Source organism: Branchiostoma floridae, chromosome 6 (genome assembly GCF_000003815.2).
Source record: "Branchiostoma floridae strain S238N-H82 chromosome 6, Bfl_VNyyK, whole genome shotgun sequence".
Taxonomy (NCBI): domain Eukaryota; kingdom Metazoa; phylum Chordata; class Leptocardii; order Amphioxiformes; family Branchiostomatidae; genus Branchiostoma; species Branchiostoma floridae.
The window spans coordinates 11,237,718-11,256,027 of NC_049984.1; the positions used below are offsets into that span (position 1 = coordinate 11,237,718).

At 42.1% G+C, this 18,310-nt stretch overlaps 3 protein-coding genes across 3 annotated transcripts in view; 1 reads left to right on the plus strand and 2 right to left on the minus strand.

Moving 5' to 3' along the window:
* LOC118418094 (neural cell adhesion molecule L1.1-like) overlaps nucleotides 1-80 on the minus strand; it is a 2,414-nt gene extending 2,334 nt beyond the window's left edge. Inside the window, exon 1 of the mRNA XM_035823923.1 lies at nucleotides 74-80. Coding sequence (XP_035679816.1) covers nucleotides 74-80 — 7 coding nt within the window. The remainder of the gene's footprint in view (nucleotides 1-73) is intronic.
* On the minus strand, nucleotides 37-10,536 carry LOC118418430. The gene is made up of 18 exons (XM_035824328.1): nucleotides 10,042-10,536; nucleotides 9,287-9,343; nucleotides 8,651-8,824; nucleotides 8,107-8,220; nucleotides 7,651-7,755; nucleotides 6,985-7,083; nucleotides 6,491-6,802; nucleotides 6,067-6,246; nucleotides 5,542-5,879; nucleotides 4,752-5,280; nucleotides 4,537-4,561; nucleotides 4,120-4,404; nucleotides 3,430-3,714; nucleotides 2,867-3,151; nucleotides 1,959-2,246; nucleotides 1,282-1,566; nucleotides 696-986; nucleotides 37-284 (listed from the first exon to the last, which is right to left on the minus strand). The coding sequence occupies exons 2-18, from the start codon at nucleotides 9,296-9,298 to the stop codon at nucleotides 88-90; spliced, it is 3,804 nt and encodes a 1,267-aa protein (XP_035680221.1). The 5' UTR covers nucleotides 9,299-9,343; nucleotides 10,042-10,536; the 3' UTR covers nucleotides 37-87.
* A 3,137-nt stretch (nucleotides 10,537-13,673) lies between these two features.
* On the plus strand, nucleotides 13,674-15,416 carry LOC118418435 (suppressor of cytokine signaling 2-like). Its single transcript, XM_035824334.1, has 2 exons — nucleotides 13,674-14,030; nucleotides 14,170-15,416. Exon 2 carries the CDS (start codon nucleotides 14,200-14,202, stop codon nucleotides 14,806-14,808), a length of 609 nt encoding a protein of 202 aa, XP_035680227.1. The 5' UTR covers nucleotides 13,674-14,030; nucleotides 14,170-14,199; the 3' UTR covers nucleotides 14,809-15,416.
* The last annotated feature ends 2,894 nt before the right edge of the window (nucleotides 15,417-18,310 follow it).

Genomic DNA, 18,310 nt, shown 5'->3' on the forward strand with positions numbered 1-18,310 from the left:
ACCTTTCCCAGAACACACAGGGGCCAGGAGGTTTGGATTGGTCTCTTCAAGTGCCGTCAGCAGTGCTCCGTACCCCTCATCACCCTATTAAGGTAAGACGTCTAGCAGGGCACAGGTGATTTCATTGGTTGACTTGCGAGAGCGGATCATCTTCGCCTCTGCTGGTTCCAGCACGCTGGCGTTGATGAGGTGGGATATGACACCTTCTGGTAACATATTCTCCGCTGCTTCACTGCGCGCTTTCTTCAGCAGATCCTGATACCCCTTGGACATTGTCGGCCCAGCTACAAAATGAAAGATAAGCAGTTAGAAATTAGAATGGCAAACAAAGTGTAAGGGCTAAAAGCTGTTACTTGTTTTTAGCTTGAACATTTTTATAATCTTGGTCAAATAACGAACAGTCATTTGCACATATGATACTTACCTTCATGAAAAATGAAGGTATTGTTTTTTGTCTCTCTCTCTCTTTCTTTCTCTCTCTCTCTCTCTTGTCTTTCTCTCTCTCAATGTGTGTTTGTGTGTGTGTGTGTGTGTATTTCTAGATATTTGTGACATTGGTATTGCAGTAGAACGTCTGGTTTTGTATCTTATGTCCTGGACAGGCTTTGGTTTTGCTTCAAGGCTGACTTGATTAACTAGCTGCGTAATTGCGCGGACATTCATTATGCATATGATAAACAGGAAAAACGACTCACCACGTGTAGCGGCTTCTGTGTCTTGAGACTGAAACTCTCCTGGTCCTAAGACATTTACTCCTCTGACTTTCACGACATACACTGTGCTCTGCTCCAGTCCTTCTATCAGATGGTTTGTGATGCCCTCTTCCTTCAGCTCAATGGTGTTTGGTGTAGTGCCATTTCCTTTCTTCTGGTAGACAATCTCAAAGTGCTGAACAGAACCTCCATCAGACCCAGGTGTCCAGCTCACATCCAATGACTCATGGGAGAAACATGTGACAGTTACGCCAGAGGGAGGGTCAGGTTTCTCTGAAAAGCAGTACAGCAAACATTACGTTTAAAGCAGATGGAAGCCATGGCTTACATTACAATGAAAAGGCAATCACAGTACATAAACTTTTAAGCGCTGATGTGATCGTTAATGATTATACACACGTCACTGCATGTATGTGCTTATCTTTACTGAGGGAAAACGTTGTCATTTTTTGCAATATTGACTTTTGCAATATAGACATGGATACGAATGGATCAAGAAAAGTAATTGAACTCCGTGCTGGTGAAGACCACGTCTACAAGGCAGTGTACACAAGTTTCAATATCTTACCAACACCACGAAGCAAAGCACTCAGGTAATCCTGTTTTGTCTCTTCCAGGAAAGATAACAGGCCGCTAAAAGCTCGGTCACCATTGTAAGGTAGACATTCAAGTAAGCGACGGACAACCGCTTTGCTCGACTTGTCGATGTGTTGCATATTTTCTCCCTCGATGGCCTCGATAGCGTTTCTTTGGATGAGGTAGTCCACCACATTCTGGTGCTGCATCTTATCCACTAAGGCAGCACTGTGTTTCTCCAGAATCTGCTGGCATTTCTCGGACATTGTCGGCTCAGCTATAGAGTGGTGGTTGATAGGAACATCAAGTTAACTCTATGATATGTTTATCAGATCTGTCACCTATCACATAGCCGGCATGTTATACATATAAACACTCATGATACAATTAGCTCATATGATTTTACAAAACAGACAGAATACTGAATCTTGTAAGTGAAGACATGAACATTACTAGCAGCATTAGCATGGAAGTAATTCTCTTAACCGGGACGGAGGGCGATATAGGCTTTCAACAAACTTTGACCGATCGCTAACGTCAAATGTTCATACAAGTCATGTGCCCAGAGCAATAGGGACATAGACAGGACTGAATAATTCAGTTGAAAATTCCATGTTTCAGTTTAGACTCTCTATGTTGATGAAGCAGTACAACACATTTTGTACTGACCTCTTGTTGCTGCTTCTGTTTCCTGGTACTGGCCTTCTCCCATCACATTCACTCCGCGGACTTTAACGGTGTATATTGTTTGCGGCTGCAAGCTGTCAATGCGATGACTGGTGGCACCTTTCTTCATTTCAATGGGTGATGTGGCAAGGCCGCTATCTTCCTCCTTTCTGTGGCAAATGATCTTAAAATGCTGCTCGGCTCCTCCGTCAGATCCAGGCGTCCAGGAGACGTCAAAAGAGTCGTGCCGAGCAAACGTAACCATGACCTTAGCGGGTTGGTCGGGTTTCTCTGTAACATAAAGAGCAGCTTTTGTCAAAGTCCATTGAGTGGTAGACCTCTTACAGAAGATTGAGCATTTATGGTCTGTTACAGACGTGCAACATTGCTTTCATTTCATTCTGTCACTATGTATAACCTCCTTGCCCCACACAGAGCATTGCTTGAGGCCTCTGCAATATACCTGGGGAGGGGCTCTACCTAGCTGTCAGCCAATCAGCGAATCGCATCAGGATCCTTTAGGTAAAGCGAATTATTTGATGGGCTGACAACTGGTTAAAGGCCACGCCCACAAACGTGGAAACCGCAGAACGGATTAGCAGGTCCTGCCCAAAAGGTATTAAACAGCTTAAGCAGAAGTAGATTTAGAATAGATGTTATTCCCCGTTCATCTGTAAATATCTTGTTCCTTCCTTGTTGAGTATACAATAATGTATACAACTTCCTTGTTGAGTATACAATCGTGTATACCACGCTGTTTGCAATTAGCCTTCGGGCATGAGCTTGCAATAAAGATTATCCACATGTAGGTCGCAGGCAAGGCTCTTATGCTTTTACAGTACTAGTGTGGCCTCCAAAGAATTTCTGATGTGACTCAATTGGTAGAAAATGTATTTCAGAGGAACTAGTACCTGATCCACACAGCAGAGCAGCAAGGTAAGGCTGGTTCGTGTCACGGAGAGCTGACAGTAGCCCCGTGTATGCCCGGTCCCCTTGGAATGGCAGAAGATCCAGCAAGGCCATCACGATGGCATCACGACTTGACTGGCTGGTACGGATTTCTGTCGCCTGCTCGTCAGTGACGACCTGATCTTTAACAAGATGGTCGATCACCTTGTCGGGTTGCATCTTTTTCACCACTTCATCTCGTTTCTTTCTTAAGATATCTTGATTGTGCTTCGACATTGTTGGCCCAGCTGTAAAAACAGTGACGGAGTAAAACATTTAAACTGATATCTAAACATTCTGATGGGATAGTATTGAATTGGATGACAGTCAATCGGCCGCTTGATAATATATCAACTTGTTTGTTTTATATCAAGATATAATCTGCTGTAACTTCTGATAGGTAACCCATTTGTTAAATGTATCTAGAACATAGCTTATGCTTAGATCTACATGGATAGCCAAATAGTTACCAGCTAGCCAGCTAGCAAACTAGGTAGCTAGCTACATGTTGATAGATTTTGCAAACCTTGTGTTGTTCCTTCTGCGTCTTTGTATCCCCCTGGCCCTAAATCGTTCACTCCACAGACTCTGACGGTGTACGTGGTGCTCTCCTGTAAACCGGTGATTTGGTAGCTCGTGACGCCTGGAGGTTTCACCTCATGTGGCATACTAAAGTTGCTGCTACCCTTCTGACTGTACGAGATTTCGAAATGCTGCTGGCAGCCTCCATCGGATCCGGGTGTCCAAGTAATATTCAACGACTTGGAGGACTCAGATTTAACTTTGACAAGAGTTGGTGGATCCGGCTTTGCTGCAAAGTGCAATTTCTTTCAGTTAATATACGCAGGTTAGGACCAGTTTGTTAAGCAGAGCTAAAGTAAGCTGAATATCGATTTCCATGCATACACTTGTGGTATGAGTGTCCCTTCCCTATTCCTCTTTTTTACCTCTTATCTCGCCAAAGTAAACAGGATCAAAAGTATAGCTACAAACACAGATAGGTTTAAAAGTACGAGGCCATCCAATTCCAGTATGTGATAGAATAGGATGAGGAATACCTGAAAATAGGAAGTGATCATACAAATGGCAATAATACAGTTGTACTCAAAATGGCATCGAGTAAATTTTGCATTTTACTAAAGCCTTTCGACATTTTCAGATTTAGAGGTCCTGACATGTATGATTTCGTGGTACAGCAAAACATATGAATTCTCACCTTTCCCCTGAAGCAAAGCGGCGAGATACCCATGCTTTGTCTCTTTAAGCACTTCAACAAAGATATCGAACGCCTGGTCGTCTTTATACGGTAATTTATCCAATAGGGCAGCGACTTGCTTCGTTTTAGTAGGTTGCGTATTTCGAATTTCTTCCACCTCGTCTGCATCAAGTACCCATTTCTGAATGAGATAGTCCATCACTTCTTGTGGTTGCATGTTGTTCATAATCTCAATACGATTGTTTATCAGCAACCGTTGGTTAGCACTGCTCATCTTTGGTTCACCTGCAAAATATGAATGAAGACCTCTATTGTACGCTTATGCCCTTACAATCTCTCTCTCTCTCTTTCTCTCTCTCTCTTTCTCTCTCTCTCTCCATGTCTAAACATAGGATCAAAAATTAAAATTTGACTTACGTTTTGTAGACGCAGTTCCTGGTCCCTGTGAAAACAGAATCATTATTTGGTTATTATCTATCAGGACCATTATGAACATATAATTCATAATTGTGACTGTCAATGGTTACTTACGTTCTTTTTGCATTCAATCTGCGCAGCAAGTACTCAAATACCATGCACACCACTCAATAAAGGGCACACTATTTTGACAGAAGATGCATTGCCACCCTTACCAATATCTCTTTTGGCAAACAGACTTCCATCTTTAGGAAACATTCATCATGAGCTGTCTTCCTCTTGTGAAGTTTTGTGTCTCCACTACCTGCCTGGTCTTCTCCCTGGCTAGGCCACTTAAAAAGTATGTTCGTTCTTGGTTCCTGGGTGGTGTCCACAACTTTAACACTGGTTTCGGTGTGATTATTCCTTTTCTTCGAATGGAAGGTAAACCACAAACTGTCCTCAATTCCCTCCTCATCACGGGGTTTCACGTTACCAGAGAATTCTATGTAGAACTTCTCCCCTTCCCGGATGAAGATGTCTTTACTAGGTCGTTGAAACATCTTGTATCCATCTTCTTTGAGATCTTTCGCCTCACCACGTGTTTTGTCATTGAGACAGCATCCAACATAAAGCTGGACATTATCAGGGTTTTCGTCATTGTAGAATATCAGCATGTTGACGTTGAAGATGTGCCTGTGCAAGAAAACTCGACCAAAAGCCGCTGCCAATCCTTGCAGATGCTTAGCAAAGATTGTGATGTACCTGCAGTGAAAAGAAACAACAGCAATACATTGATAAATGTGGCAGAAGTGCTCTATTCAAAGTATTATTTGTTCAGCGGCATTACCACTGAAGGCTTTCTGGAGATCATCACATTCAGTCATGATATATGGTGCATCCATACAAATGTAATACTTGCAATACTGGTATGACACACTACGTACACTTGCATGTACATGTAGTTGTAGCTGTATCAAATGATCTACATCTTGGAACTGTATATCCAGATCCAGAAATACTCACCCAGCAGTTTCCAACTTTTTCACTTGACATTTCACACTCCCTCCGTCCCGGTCCCGTTTGGGTTCCAAGCTATCTGTCACGTCGTTCCATTCATTATCGTGGCTGTCCTGCAAGATCCTCAATTCATCATCATCATCGTCATCACCGTCACTTTGCTCCTGCAATAGTGTTGGAGCTGGCAGCTGTAGTTCCACTGGGCGACTTGTTTCTATGCTCTCGTCGTTGCCCTCTGGTCCGGTTACTTTGACTCGCAGGACAGCACCAGCGGACTGTACGAGCTTACACTCATCCTCGTGCTTTTGTGCTCGTTTTGTGGTTGACTCGTCTACTGGAAGGATCTACGGGAAATTACAAGGGTAAAAGTAATCATAAGTTATTACCTTCAGAGTCCTACTTGTGATTGTATCAACAAGCTCTACATACCATCCGAAAACCAGAAAAAGATTTGGATCTCCTCATTGAAATAGTCGTGAGAAGGGTAAAGAAATATATCCTGAAAATGCAAAAGACTAGATAAATCCCCACCTCGAGGACTACTTTCATGTCATTTGAAGCGTTCTCCGGTATCTTGACAGATGCTCTTGGATCGGCAGTTGACGTCAGTTCGCCGCCAGAAGAACCAACAGTGAACGTATCCGTAAGTGGTCTGGACAGGACAGCGAAGCACGACAACTGCGCTAAGTCTGCCACAACATATGGCTTGGGCTGTAAGAAATAAGAATAAGGCATTGCATTCATCAGTGCCTCTCAAAGTTTATTCAATAATTTGGATTGGCTGTTCAGCAAGCATAGGCAGAACCGCCCTATCAGTCTGTTGCAATATATATATATATATATATATATATATATATATATATATATATATATATATATATATACATAGTTTCCTCACTCGCATTTCAAAGTTTGAGTATATTGCTTCAACATGAAAAGGGAGGTACAGACTTACTTTCTCGGTTTTGAAAAAGAATTCCCAGGTCGGATGTCCCGTCAAATGTTTGCTTCCTACGTTCACTGCCACGAGCCTCCGTGACTCATCAGGATAGACTTGGTCATGTGGGAACTTCACGATGCACACTTGGTCAGGGGATAGCTCGCCTGCAATATGTCTGAAGTCGAAAATGTCACTGATGAGCTGATCTTCTTCGTCAAGCTTTAGTTTAACGTTGTTAGGGTTGATGATTTTCGGAGGGACGACGAGCCATTGATGGTGCTCCGGCTGGTACAGCCTGATGTTTGTAGAGAGTTGGAGGAGGTCCTCCTGAAAGGCAGAAATGTTTTTTTTTTCGATTAAGACACTTTCTAAAACATTTCACAGCTTCTCCGGGTTAGCCCAACGTACACATGATATAGATATAGTGGCATTAGTCGTGTACAATGCTGGGACATTAGTCTTGCACATAAAACATGAAGATGTGACGAAAAGAACGTTTGTGTCCTCACCTCCAGGTTACGCTGTATTGCACGACTCTCGTCAAGGAGACAGTGGACGGCGGCCCTGTATCCACGCTCGGACATGATGTCTAATGCAGTTTTCCCTCTCTATAAATTATGACAAATATATACAAATGATATAGATGCAAAATACAAATAGGCAGACCAAAAACGATACCTCCACGTGAATAAATATTTCCTCCTATGTACTTTTCGGTCATGTCTGACTAATTACTATTTCTATCAACTCTGACTCCAACAAATCTGACCTTCCGCCTGACATGTTTGTACACAACTGTACACATACACCAAGACAAACACAATTCAAACATACCTCGGAGGTAAAAAGTTAAGTCTATATCTGTCAGTTAATTTGTTGTTGTTAATCTGTCAATTATTTTGTTGTGATGGTTGTTGTTAATCTTCCCATTGAATCTATTTATGTAATATAATTATCAGTCAGAACATGGATACTAGTAGCTCATAGGCAAACCGATTGTACCTGGCATAGTCAAAATAGTATCTAATATGTTAAAGCCTGACAAGCAAACAAGAAAGCAACAAACTATTGTTACATTAGGCCGTATTATGATTTGATATTTTTCTTTTTATTTTCTCGCACTACTGCCATGGTGCTTTAACTTTACAAACTTCACTTCACAACATTTGACGTACACCGTCTTTTCCTCCAACGTTCACTCCAGCTCGCACTAGAAGTTGCATGATCTGACGATGGTCCCTCTCGCCCCTTTCGGACGCCTCGTGCAGTGCGCTTCGGAACTGCAGTAATACACACGAAGTTAGACAATTTACGATTCATTTAACACAATTCTAAATGCTTACTGTGAAGAACAGCATATTTGAATTAACCTGGACACAATGATCACTCGTAATTGTTATTAATTACCATGTTATGTTATGTTACGACTATAAGTATCGCCATGATGAAATGATGTTCAGTACCATCCACTTGTAAACAACCTCTCAATGACATAACTCCATAACTGTGCGGGCGTAGCCATTGAAACAATTTCCTGCTTGTCAGAGCCAAACCAGACTTCCAATTCTCCGAGTATCATATTCACTGATGACTCACACAAGGACAGTACCTCCATTTACAAAAACACACACCTGAACTGCCGGCTCAGCACTGCTGGCAAGCATGTTGACGTCCGCTCCAGCCTGGAGCAGTAGTCGCACTATCTCGACATCCCCAAGGAAGGCCGCGCGATGTAATGGTGTTTTCTTAGACAAGTACAATCAGAAAATAAATATAAGTATGCAAAGAGGTCTAATAAATGTAGGTCTAAGACTCATTGGTATCAATTTTTCTATTACTCGTATGATTACTTCTTGAATCGTAGTCGGATCATAGCTTTATAGAGAGAGGGAGAACTTTGTTGCACGACAATTGTACATGGTACAATCACTCATGAGTCAACAGCAAGCGACGATAGATTCATTGATAATTATGTATAAGATAGATCTAATAATAGCATAGATTTTTACGCTTTATTGCTTTGTATCTACCCTGTTTCACTATTATACTGGTAATGATATTTTACCTTGAATCTTTGATAGTAGAACTACTGCATTTAGCCCATGTGGACAAGAACATTCAAATGATCATTCATTCATTCAAATGAACGATCATGAAATAAAACAAAACGGTTACCCCAAATGGATCGTAAAAGTTGACATTTTTCAGGCGTTTAATCCAGTGATGGGTGTCCTGTACGTTTCGTGACGTCACAGCATAAAGTAGTTGTACTTCGCCATGCGCCTTCGAAAGGTTGTGAGCCTTTTCCTCCGATTCTTTCAATTCCCTCTCTCTGGAATCTCTCGAAGCCTGTTTAGCCATTAATGGAAATACAAAAATAACTCAACATGTCAAAGATATTAGTAACAATGTTTGCCTGCATCAACAAGGCGCAGTAACAGGTCGTAGGTCGTCGTACGATTTTGATGTCGTACGATTTCCAAACAGGCTGCGACGGAACCAATCGCCGACAAGGATCTAAGACAGCCTTTCCTGTAGCAGTACAGGTGAGTTTATATACGGAACATATGCACAGTTTGTCCCAGTGGATCCATAGCAAAGCTGGAAAACCCAGGTTGTGTTAGATACTAATGTACATGTACAAAAGGTTACAAGGCATGCAGACGGACTGTGTGGTTCTGCAACAGTTGCCTATTTACATTCCGATTTGATTCACACACACATATACACACGCACTAACTCCTTGTAGTTCACCATGTCATGACTATGCAAACATTACCGATAGTTCAAAGGTCATGATGTTGCACTTACCCCAGTGCCCATTATGTTTGTCGCTGTCCGTTGGTCTTTACTTCACCAGCATTCGTGCTACATTTGCAAAGAAATCAAAGGGTTTTATAACTCCTATGTTATTCACACACTTCTTGTGTTCTTCAAACTGGTGACTTACGGATATTTCAAGCTAATCCTACAGGTAGCTAACTGTTAGTTGGTTTATTCCACCTTTTTGAACCAATGTTATCGGAGTTGCACGTGTGTTCTCTGTTTTCCAAACTTTTCAGACTAGTAGGGTTCTTTGTATTCAAATCTTCACGTCTAAAAACTACAACATAAATACGTGTAACCAATATCGATGGTTTATATAAATGGTAACGTTTCATGTATGTCAATGGTCTATCATAGCGCCATACGGGCTAACGTTACATGAAGACATATCAAATTACTTGATTATCTATGGTGACTATAGATACGTCTGGAGCTAAACGTTCCACCCTACATTGACCGTCAAGCCCAAAATAAATATCGCATGCATATTGGGTCTAACGTTACATGTTAACTATGATGTAATACAGAACGGTATTACGGTTCTTCATGACAAAATGTTTCAATGTTTGAATGATTTACCAACATGTCTGAAGGTGTATCCAGGTGCCATTTTACGAGTACCTTCCGAGGTCTTTCTGAAAACTTTTTGACAACTTAGTCTAAAACCTCATCATATTAGTAATATATGACACTAGCAAGAATAACTGTCGTAACTCTGGAATGACGTAGAAGACACGAACCTTGACGTTCGTGGTGCTGCCGATCCCCACACTGACGTCTCCGTGTTCGGCATCCGCCATTACGTCTGGGAGAAAATGCACGCCACGCTCGTTTTGTTCAAACAAACAGAGGAGTTTTTAAAAGCTACATGTCTCTTGTCACTTATGACTAGGTCCACGCCTAAATCGTTAAAAAACGACATGTTACATACAATACTGCAGTGCATAGATTTGTGGCAGTGAGCTACTCTAGTCTTATAAGGAGTATAGATTTCCTTACACTGTTTACCGTCAGCATTGATGCGTGTAAGGTTGCCGGCCACTTTTTACCTTGCTATTGTTCTCGTTCTGCGCCAGGAGATGGCGCAATGCCAGATACAGGAGATCTCTGCTATTTAATATTTGTACCAGTTAACTTTGATTTATGATGTTGATGAATGCAAGGCTTGGTAACAACACGGGCACAAAGTCTAACGGCCATAGCGCAAACATACGGGTGTTGAAGTACGCGTTCTACTGTAATCAGTGTATGCTCTATTCTTTGACGCTTTGTTATGGGTAAACCTTCCTAGAATTTGATGAAAAGGTATTAGTAAACTTCCCCGAATTAGCACTAAAGGTGTTAGAGTACACCAGCCAGTGTAGGAAAGGGGGGGGGGGGTCACATGCTTGCATATAAGTATACTATCAATCCTCAAGTGAGCAAAAAATGACTACAGGATAAAAACTTCTCGTGTCATTGGCCAATTGGAAAAGTCTTAATCAGTACACATACATTGAAAGCCGGGCGCATATTGGAACATGCTATTGCTTGTACATTTTGGCTAACCACATCGAACATATTTTGGTGAAGTGCGTGAAACGCTGTGTACATGGTAAAGAGTATAGGTGGTGCAAGCCAGCACGTATATATATTGACAATTGTACGTAGTTTAATTTAAACCAGTTTGGAGTGTGTTTGAGACACTGAATGAGATGCTGACTGACTAACATTTAGTGTTATAGTATTGCTGTCGTGCCAGCGTAACAATAATGCAGTAGGTCTGTTTCTTCTCTTTGCCACAGATGTCGAGTTCGCTGAGTTATTTACAAGCCTGTCAGCTCCTAGGGGGCGGACCTTGGCATGACACTTGGTACTTGAGGAGACAGCATTTTATCGCAGGGCCAGCAAGGTCAAATACTTCCTGGTAAAGCCTTCAGGGCGAGCTGGCCGGAGAACAAAACAGGTGGGTTTTGTCACATGCAGTGGTACTAAGACACTTCAACCTGCCAAGCCCCAATTGCTGCGTGGAAATTATACTGCATACGTGCTGCTGGATATCTATATTAGATTATGGCAAATTTCACAAGTTGTAATGCTCAAGTATCCTCAAGTACTCACACCAACATGTAGGTAGCATACAGCATTACTACATAGCAGCGCCGTCTAGCAGATTGATGTGGAATTGGACCGAGTCTCTTGGTGGGCGTGACCAATTGTTAGGAACATACCAACTCAGGTGACCGTATCCACCGAGGTCTTCCACAAGTTTGATTTGTAATCTGCGTAGCTACTAACTGTCTGGTGTACACATGTCGATTCAAAGCAAAATGACGCAGTATTCGTACGGAGTTCGGGTGCAAATTTTGGCCGCGGTTCTTTTTTTTAAATAGGAGCATATACTTTATAAATTGTGCACTGGCATAAACAGGTGAAGTTTTACTTTCTATACATGAAACTCTGCTAGTCCCATATTAAACCACCGCGAATATTTTCCCCTTCACAGTATTCTTGGTTTTGTCAATGGCATGTACATGTTGTATACATGTTTATTACTTTATGTTTTATCATAAGCAGGTTTCCTGATAAACCATCCCCAAGGAAAACATTGTAAAGTAACATTGATGATCGACACACCGCTCGGTATCGTTAACGTTTTTCTTATGCCTTTGGCGGCAAGCCGGTTAGCATTACACCATCTCAACATTCTTCATGCCATTTAACTCACACCACCGTTGCTTTCATTCGCATTTTATACATTTGAATACGATTGGCCCAGATACATAAACCATGTAGTTTTAACTGGACGCTATGCTATTCAAATCTAAGTATTATTTTAACTACACACAGGATATCCCATGATAGGTAGCCTGGACACCATACCCCAAACTACTAAAAAAATATCTTTCGTGTTGGGCGCACGATAGATACTTTGAGATCGGACTGGCCGGGGCCTGGTAGACAGGCTACTTGGGATAGGATAATAGATGAGACCGTCTTCTGTACTGCATCGTTCTGGTAGGTGGCGCTGTGTCAGCAAAACAATAAAACTGAACAAACGGGATATTCCTGTCTTCAAGGCTGGCTCTTTATCTGTTAGGATCAAATCGTAGGAATGCTCTTTTGAATCATGAGCTTTCAAGATCTTTCAAGAACTAAAGCTGACTTAGAATACAACTTTTCTAAACTTGTATTCAATACGAACTAAAACATTTGAACAGTTGTAGCATGGGCCGTTCGAAAAATATCATCGCTGGCCCGGAAGAGGTCATTATTACATGTATACGTGGTAGGGCTGGGTATCGGTACTGCGTACCGGTACAAAACCGGTTTTTCTTATTGGACCGGTCCAGAAAAATCGGACCTGAAAAAATTAGGTGGACCGGATGTTGGACCGATTCGAAAATTAACAGATTATTTTATCAGGCATTCACACATTTTAGCGCTTGCAGATGGAAAAAAATAACAAGAGTGAAGTAGAGTAGAATTTATAGTAATTTCTACCAAGTTTTACAGCCAATCGTACAGGTGCAGTTAGCGTTGTATGGTTTTAAAACGCCAGTGTAAGTGTAATACTCCACCAAACAGATTTCTTTGTAGTAAAATGGACCATTGGTATGAGTCATACTGCATCAGGTCCAGGTTCAGGTCCTTTGGACCTGAACCGGACCTGGACCTGAATTTTCTGTACCGGTACCCAGCCCTAATACGTGGAGTCTCTGTTGCTTTCCACCAAGGAGCTTTTATCAAAAAGCTCCTTGTTTCCACATAAGAAAAAAAAAACTCATTTCCGGATCACATTTTATCACGTGAAAATGGTATAACTCCCCGTTTGAGTCAGATACATTTGTGGCCACACTTTAAGTTAGTTACTTGCTCTCTAGAGTCTTCTCAAAAATGGTGTGTTGTCGACCTTGCTACATTTAAACTCTGAGCACATTGACGCAAGGTATGATGTTAGTTGTAAGCCAGTTTTCATCCGCGCACTTTGAGTTTATTTATTTTCGTCCAGTATTTCATAGAAACCATCATCTGAACATAAGACATTTTCAAAGCACCTGTCTGTGTTAATCACTTACACATCAATCATCAAACCTAGCCTACGGCGATACACTCGGTTGATTGATAGGACAGTATGGGGGTCTGGGACAGTACTACTAGTGCGGTTGCATCGTTTGGGATGTACCATTCCTGGGTGCACCCACTACATGTATCAAACCAGCTTGATTCAAGATTATAAAGAATGCAGTACTTCTCATGAGTTTTTTTATCGTCAAGTTTGTGCTGTGTTATTCTTTGATCCCTTTTGGGACTTGAGGGTTTAATTTGTAACTGAAAACATATGGCTCCTCCATTTAATTTTGGTATCGTCCACTGACCTTCGTCAGATGTGTTAGCTATAACGATATGCCAGGCTTTCCAAGAATCGATTGGAGTTCCCTCAGTGCGTTTCTTTACCAACGTTTGCCATATGTATGCGCGTAAAAGGCCGACCGGTGGCGGGCGCACTGACGCCCAATCACGCTTTTGACGTCGGCTTTACTTTCACTTATACTGCTTTCTTGGAAGTCCCCGCTGGCGCGTGCAAAGAAATGTTGGGTTGTCGCCTTAGCAGTGGAAGAAATGTTTGACACGTGGATTATTGCACAAGCAGTTTCTGTCAGTTTAGTGTCAGGCAGTGGAGACCGTCCATGCATTTGATCGCCAGCTAGCAGTGTGGATAGCAGAACCTCCATATACCTGCAAACTGGTAAGTTCTTTAAAATTATTTCTTCCCAACTACTCGTGCGTCGTGTACCTTTCTCTGCACTTGAAAAATACATTATAATAATGTAGCTTGCGCGCGTGTATATATTGTGTTCGGGGAGTAATAGAGGCGTTTATTTCAGGCACCCTTGTTGCGACACCCACGCACTTCTATGGAATGCCTCCACCACACACACCGGAACAAGTGGGAAACTACGGTGGCTACCCGACAGGGCATGACAACTACGGGCCTGGACAGGAGCACGGACTTCGATCTTCAGAGACTAAGCCGGGCGGTGCACTTGCTGGAGGCTTGCGGGTGGTATTGGGGCTCCATGACGGGCGAAGAAGCAAAGAGATTACTACGGTGGAAAGAAGTCGGGACTTTTCTACTTCGCGATAGTAGTGACTCTGCTTACTTGTTCTGTATCAGTGTGAGGACCGCCAGAGGCACAACAAGTGTTCGAATCGACTACACCCCGGAAGGGAACTTTCGGCTGGATTCGGACGGTAGCTCGCCCGAATATGACTGTGTAATAAAGCTTGTTCACCACTACATGAAGGACTCGAACGCGGAAAACCCCAAACATTACTGGCTAGAGCCCACGGGGAGAAGGGCGATCGCGGTGAAGTTTTCACGACCACTTGTCGGGAAGGTGACCGACCTGCAACACCTGTGTCGGACGGTGATCAACAAGCATACCCCCGAGGACCGCGTCACACAGCTTCCCTTACCGGAACGGCTCAAAACATATCTAAGAGACTACCCTTACGGACAATAATGAAAAGATATTATTTTGCCAACTCAGATGAACTTTCATGCTAATTATAAAGATATGTTGGCATAATTGTGAATTTCAGACAGTGAAAACAAGATAGAGAACTTTTGAACTTCCAAAGAATCCTGAATTTTGCTGCTAATACACGGTAATATACGTTGTACTTTGCTCTTCAACATTATAATTTTGCCGGCAACATTTAATGATCATAATTCATATGCCCTGCTGTAAATAGCAGGGACTTTGAAATGTGGCGTTCTTTGATTGAATCGCTCAAAATTAATCCGTATCTTCACGGCTGCAATAACAACTATCATTTTCATAACTAGACGGCAAATAAAATGACCATGACCAAACGGCACAGTGAAAGCTTCTTTGTATTGCATTTCATCGCTATATACTAAAAATCGGCAGGGAACTCTGAGCGAGGGGATATCCGTATGTCTTTGTTGTCAGCTTTGTTTTGCTTTTTTCCCGAATGTAGTCTCAGTTAGCTCAGGTCTATACTGTACATGTGTGAGACATATGTAGCATGCTAGCTTATAACCGGTACATACTTTTATACCTCTTTCTTCTTACTCCACCGTGAAAATGATAACATCTTCTCGAAATGCCTGGCACGTCCATATTTTACATACAAACTGGGCAATTATTGTCTAATCTTGATTCTACCTTCTGAGAAACCATGGTGGGAGGTTTCTATCAGGCGGGTTCTGCGAACGAAACGGTGCGTCAAGAGGGCACCGCGCGAAATTGACGAGGTCGCGGACTTTCGTACCCTGGAAGAGAGTATTGTTGTTGTTTCGGTGCAACGTCATACGTAAGTAAGTACTTCGTTTGAAATGGTTGTCGGGAAGCAAGCTTATCCTACACTAACGTAATGAGCGAAAACGGTGCGGTCGATGAACTGTTCTTGTCCGTCTCTGCAAATTCACTCATGTTGCTCCCAATACGCCGAGGTAATGCAATTCCCAACTGCAATGTCCGGGAACTTTCCAGAGGGTTTCGCTGGTTGCCCACATTTGTTTTCTACCTCAAGATCTAACGTTAGTATTGTACTCTTAGATTCACCAACACAAAATTGGATGACATGGAACTTTGTCACGGAACGGTGCCCGATGTATACATTGAGTATGTTGCATGGAATTAAGCTGTTTGGTATCATCTTTCTATCTTTACGTAATAAGGATTCTGATTTACTTATAGTCGTATAACAGGATATATCACCACACCATACCCTAGGGCAATGGTATATGGACTGCTCCATTTTGAAAGTCTCGGAGAATAAAATACCACATCGATTACAAATGTTTCATTTGGAAAATCATTGGGGGTTTATTGGGGGTTTGTTATGTGGAACTATGAGTGGTGGAACACTCAGAGAATATAATAAAAATAGGGAACAAATGTAGTCATACAGATATGATCACCCTCATAGAGCGATTAAAAAACTAATACGAGAATGTTCCTATTGAATCGTCAAGTGTTCATGTGTTCGTGTGTTTGTGTGCGTGTGCATGTGTGTGCGTGTGGGTAGATGTTTGTGTGTGCTTGTGCGTATGCGTTTGTGCGTTTGTGCGTGTGTGTAGAAGACCAGCATAATTCAAGAATGCCTGAGTGGATTGTCTTGATATTCGGTATGTCGGTAGGTCTTGATGAGACCTAGAAACGATTAGATTTTGGACTCCCTAGTGGCAACGAGAAAATTATCGGACTATTTGAACTTGTGACATACATAACCAAGGAAGGGAAAAACATTGATAGATGAAAACCGTGCAAATGAAGACCTAATGTGCATAATAGATGGAAAATGCTATATTGCCGTAGCGGTAAATTACAGGAATTTCAAACTTGTAACATTTGGAAGTTTCGTGAAGGTGAACATGCGAATGACGACCTCATTTGCATAAATGATCAGAAATGCTAATATAGCCTTCTTTCTTAAGACTGTCCACTTTTGGGCGTCCGGGAAGTAACTAACTAAAACAATGATGTAATTTAAGAGCATTATTTGCACAATTAATGAGAAACACTTATGGCAAAGGTCGTGGACCTCTAGTTACCTATAATTTCTCTCAACCATTGGCTGACACCCTAACTATTGCGTGGAGTCAGTTATAATCTTTCCTTATCGGCAAGTTGACGTACGTCATAGAAATCTCAATTGCGAACATGGTCTACTTAACGACCAATCCAGATACATGTAGATCTATATTGACGTACGCCGGCCAAAGAGCCGTCCACTCTTAAATCCACTTGGCTCCATCGCCTAACGTGTGTAGCTGGTATCTTTCGCACGAACGTTGTAACCACAGCGTTCGTGTGGTGATTTACTAAAGCGCCTCAGGGCAAAGACTACTGGTGATATTCCGTACTTTATCATGATTGTGTGCGAAAGTGCCTCCTTAGGGTGCTACTTAATTCCAACCAACCACAACATTTATACCACTAACAACCATAAACCTTTCTCATGCCAGGTGTTTATACCTGGGGGTTACTGGTGCCTTATCTTTCCTTGCCAGGCGGGTGTTACAGACATTCAAATCTTCCTTTCGTAGCTTAGACGCAAGTACGCATTTTGGACCACCAGATACATATCTATGATAAGTCTGAGCGTTAGTCGAGAGCATACATTTTGTCTTTCCCCAGTCATCAAGTAGGTATCTTTTTCCGACTTGCGCTGTTTGTCACCATCAAACATATAGGCGAGGTTTGTGTTTCAAAAAGAAATATTTTTCTTCCAACGTTTTTGCCCTAAAAAGAGGACCATTGCTCAGAAAATAAACATGAACGTTCCTAGTCCAATCGTCCGTGAACAGTGTAGAAGTATACGTTCTGTGAGCTGTCTAGCGTTATAGGGATTTATGTACATATAGCTTTCACATAATATCACGTAGCATGCCCGGATGTACTTGCTACACTGATCTCTTATGGCTGGCTTGTATTTATGTGACAGGGGGATGGCCGCCTCGTTTGTAAATGTGCCAGTGAAAAATGTTGTTTATAAGTGGTCTGACCATTTCTACCCTCAACATGCAGCAAGATGGACATATTAACAATGATACACTAGCCTCAGGCCTTATACAGCTATCTAAATTTATTTCTAGTCTCAGCCAGAGTCCATATGTTGTTGAAAGACAGTAGACCAAATAATTTGCCAAAGAAGTTCACCGGCCATATATATATAGGGCTATAGTAGGCTGCAAACTGTACTCCTATGGCCGACTAACTCCGCTAGCAAATTGTTGGGTCTGTGTGACTAATTTCTAATTTCTGTCTTCATTTCTCATCAATTCATATGCATGGAGTCTGGTAGAGATTCACTTCAACTCAATCCAGACTTCTTCGGATTTACAGGTCGTTGTTGTGATTTACGGTGTTTCGAGAAACCCGGTTGGTCTATAAATTACGTAGCCTGGAGTCCAGCCTTGTTCGTTTTTGGTCCGCTCCCGATGGTCGTTGGAGGGGTAGTGACCTTCGGGAGCGGTCCAAAGCGAACAAGGCT

Bases quoted from the DNA above. Each gene is read 5' to 3' on its own strand.
- LOC118418430 (XM_035824328.1), bottom strand. The intron at 3,715-4,119 runs GTGAGAATTCAT...TGCACTTTGCAG, and splicing joins CGCTTTGCTTCAGGGGAAAG to CAAAGCCGGATCCACCAACT. The intron at 285-695 runs GTGAGTCGTTTT...TTCATTTTGTAG, and splicing joins CACAGAAGCCGCTACACGTG to CTGGGCCGACAATGTCCAAG.
- LOC118418435 (XM_035824334.1), top strand. From the start codon at position 14,200: ATGGAATGCCTCCACCACACACACCGGAACAAGTGGGAAACTACGGTG.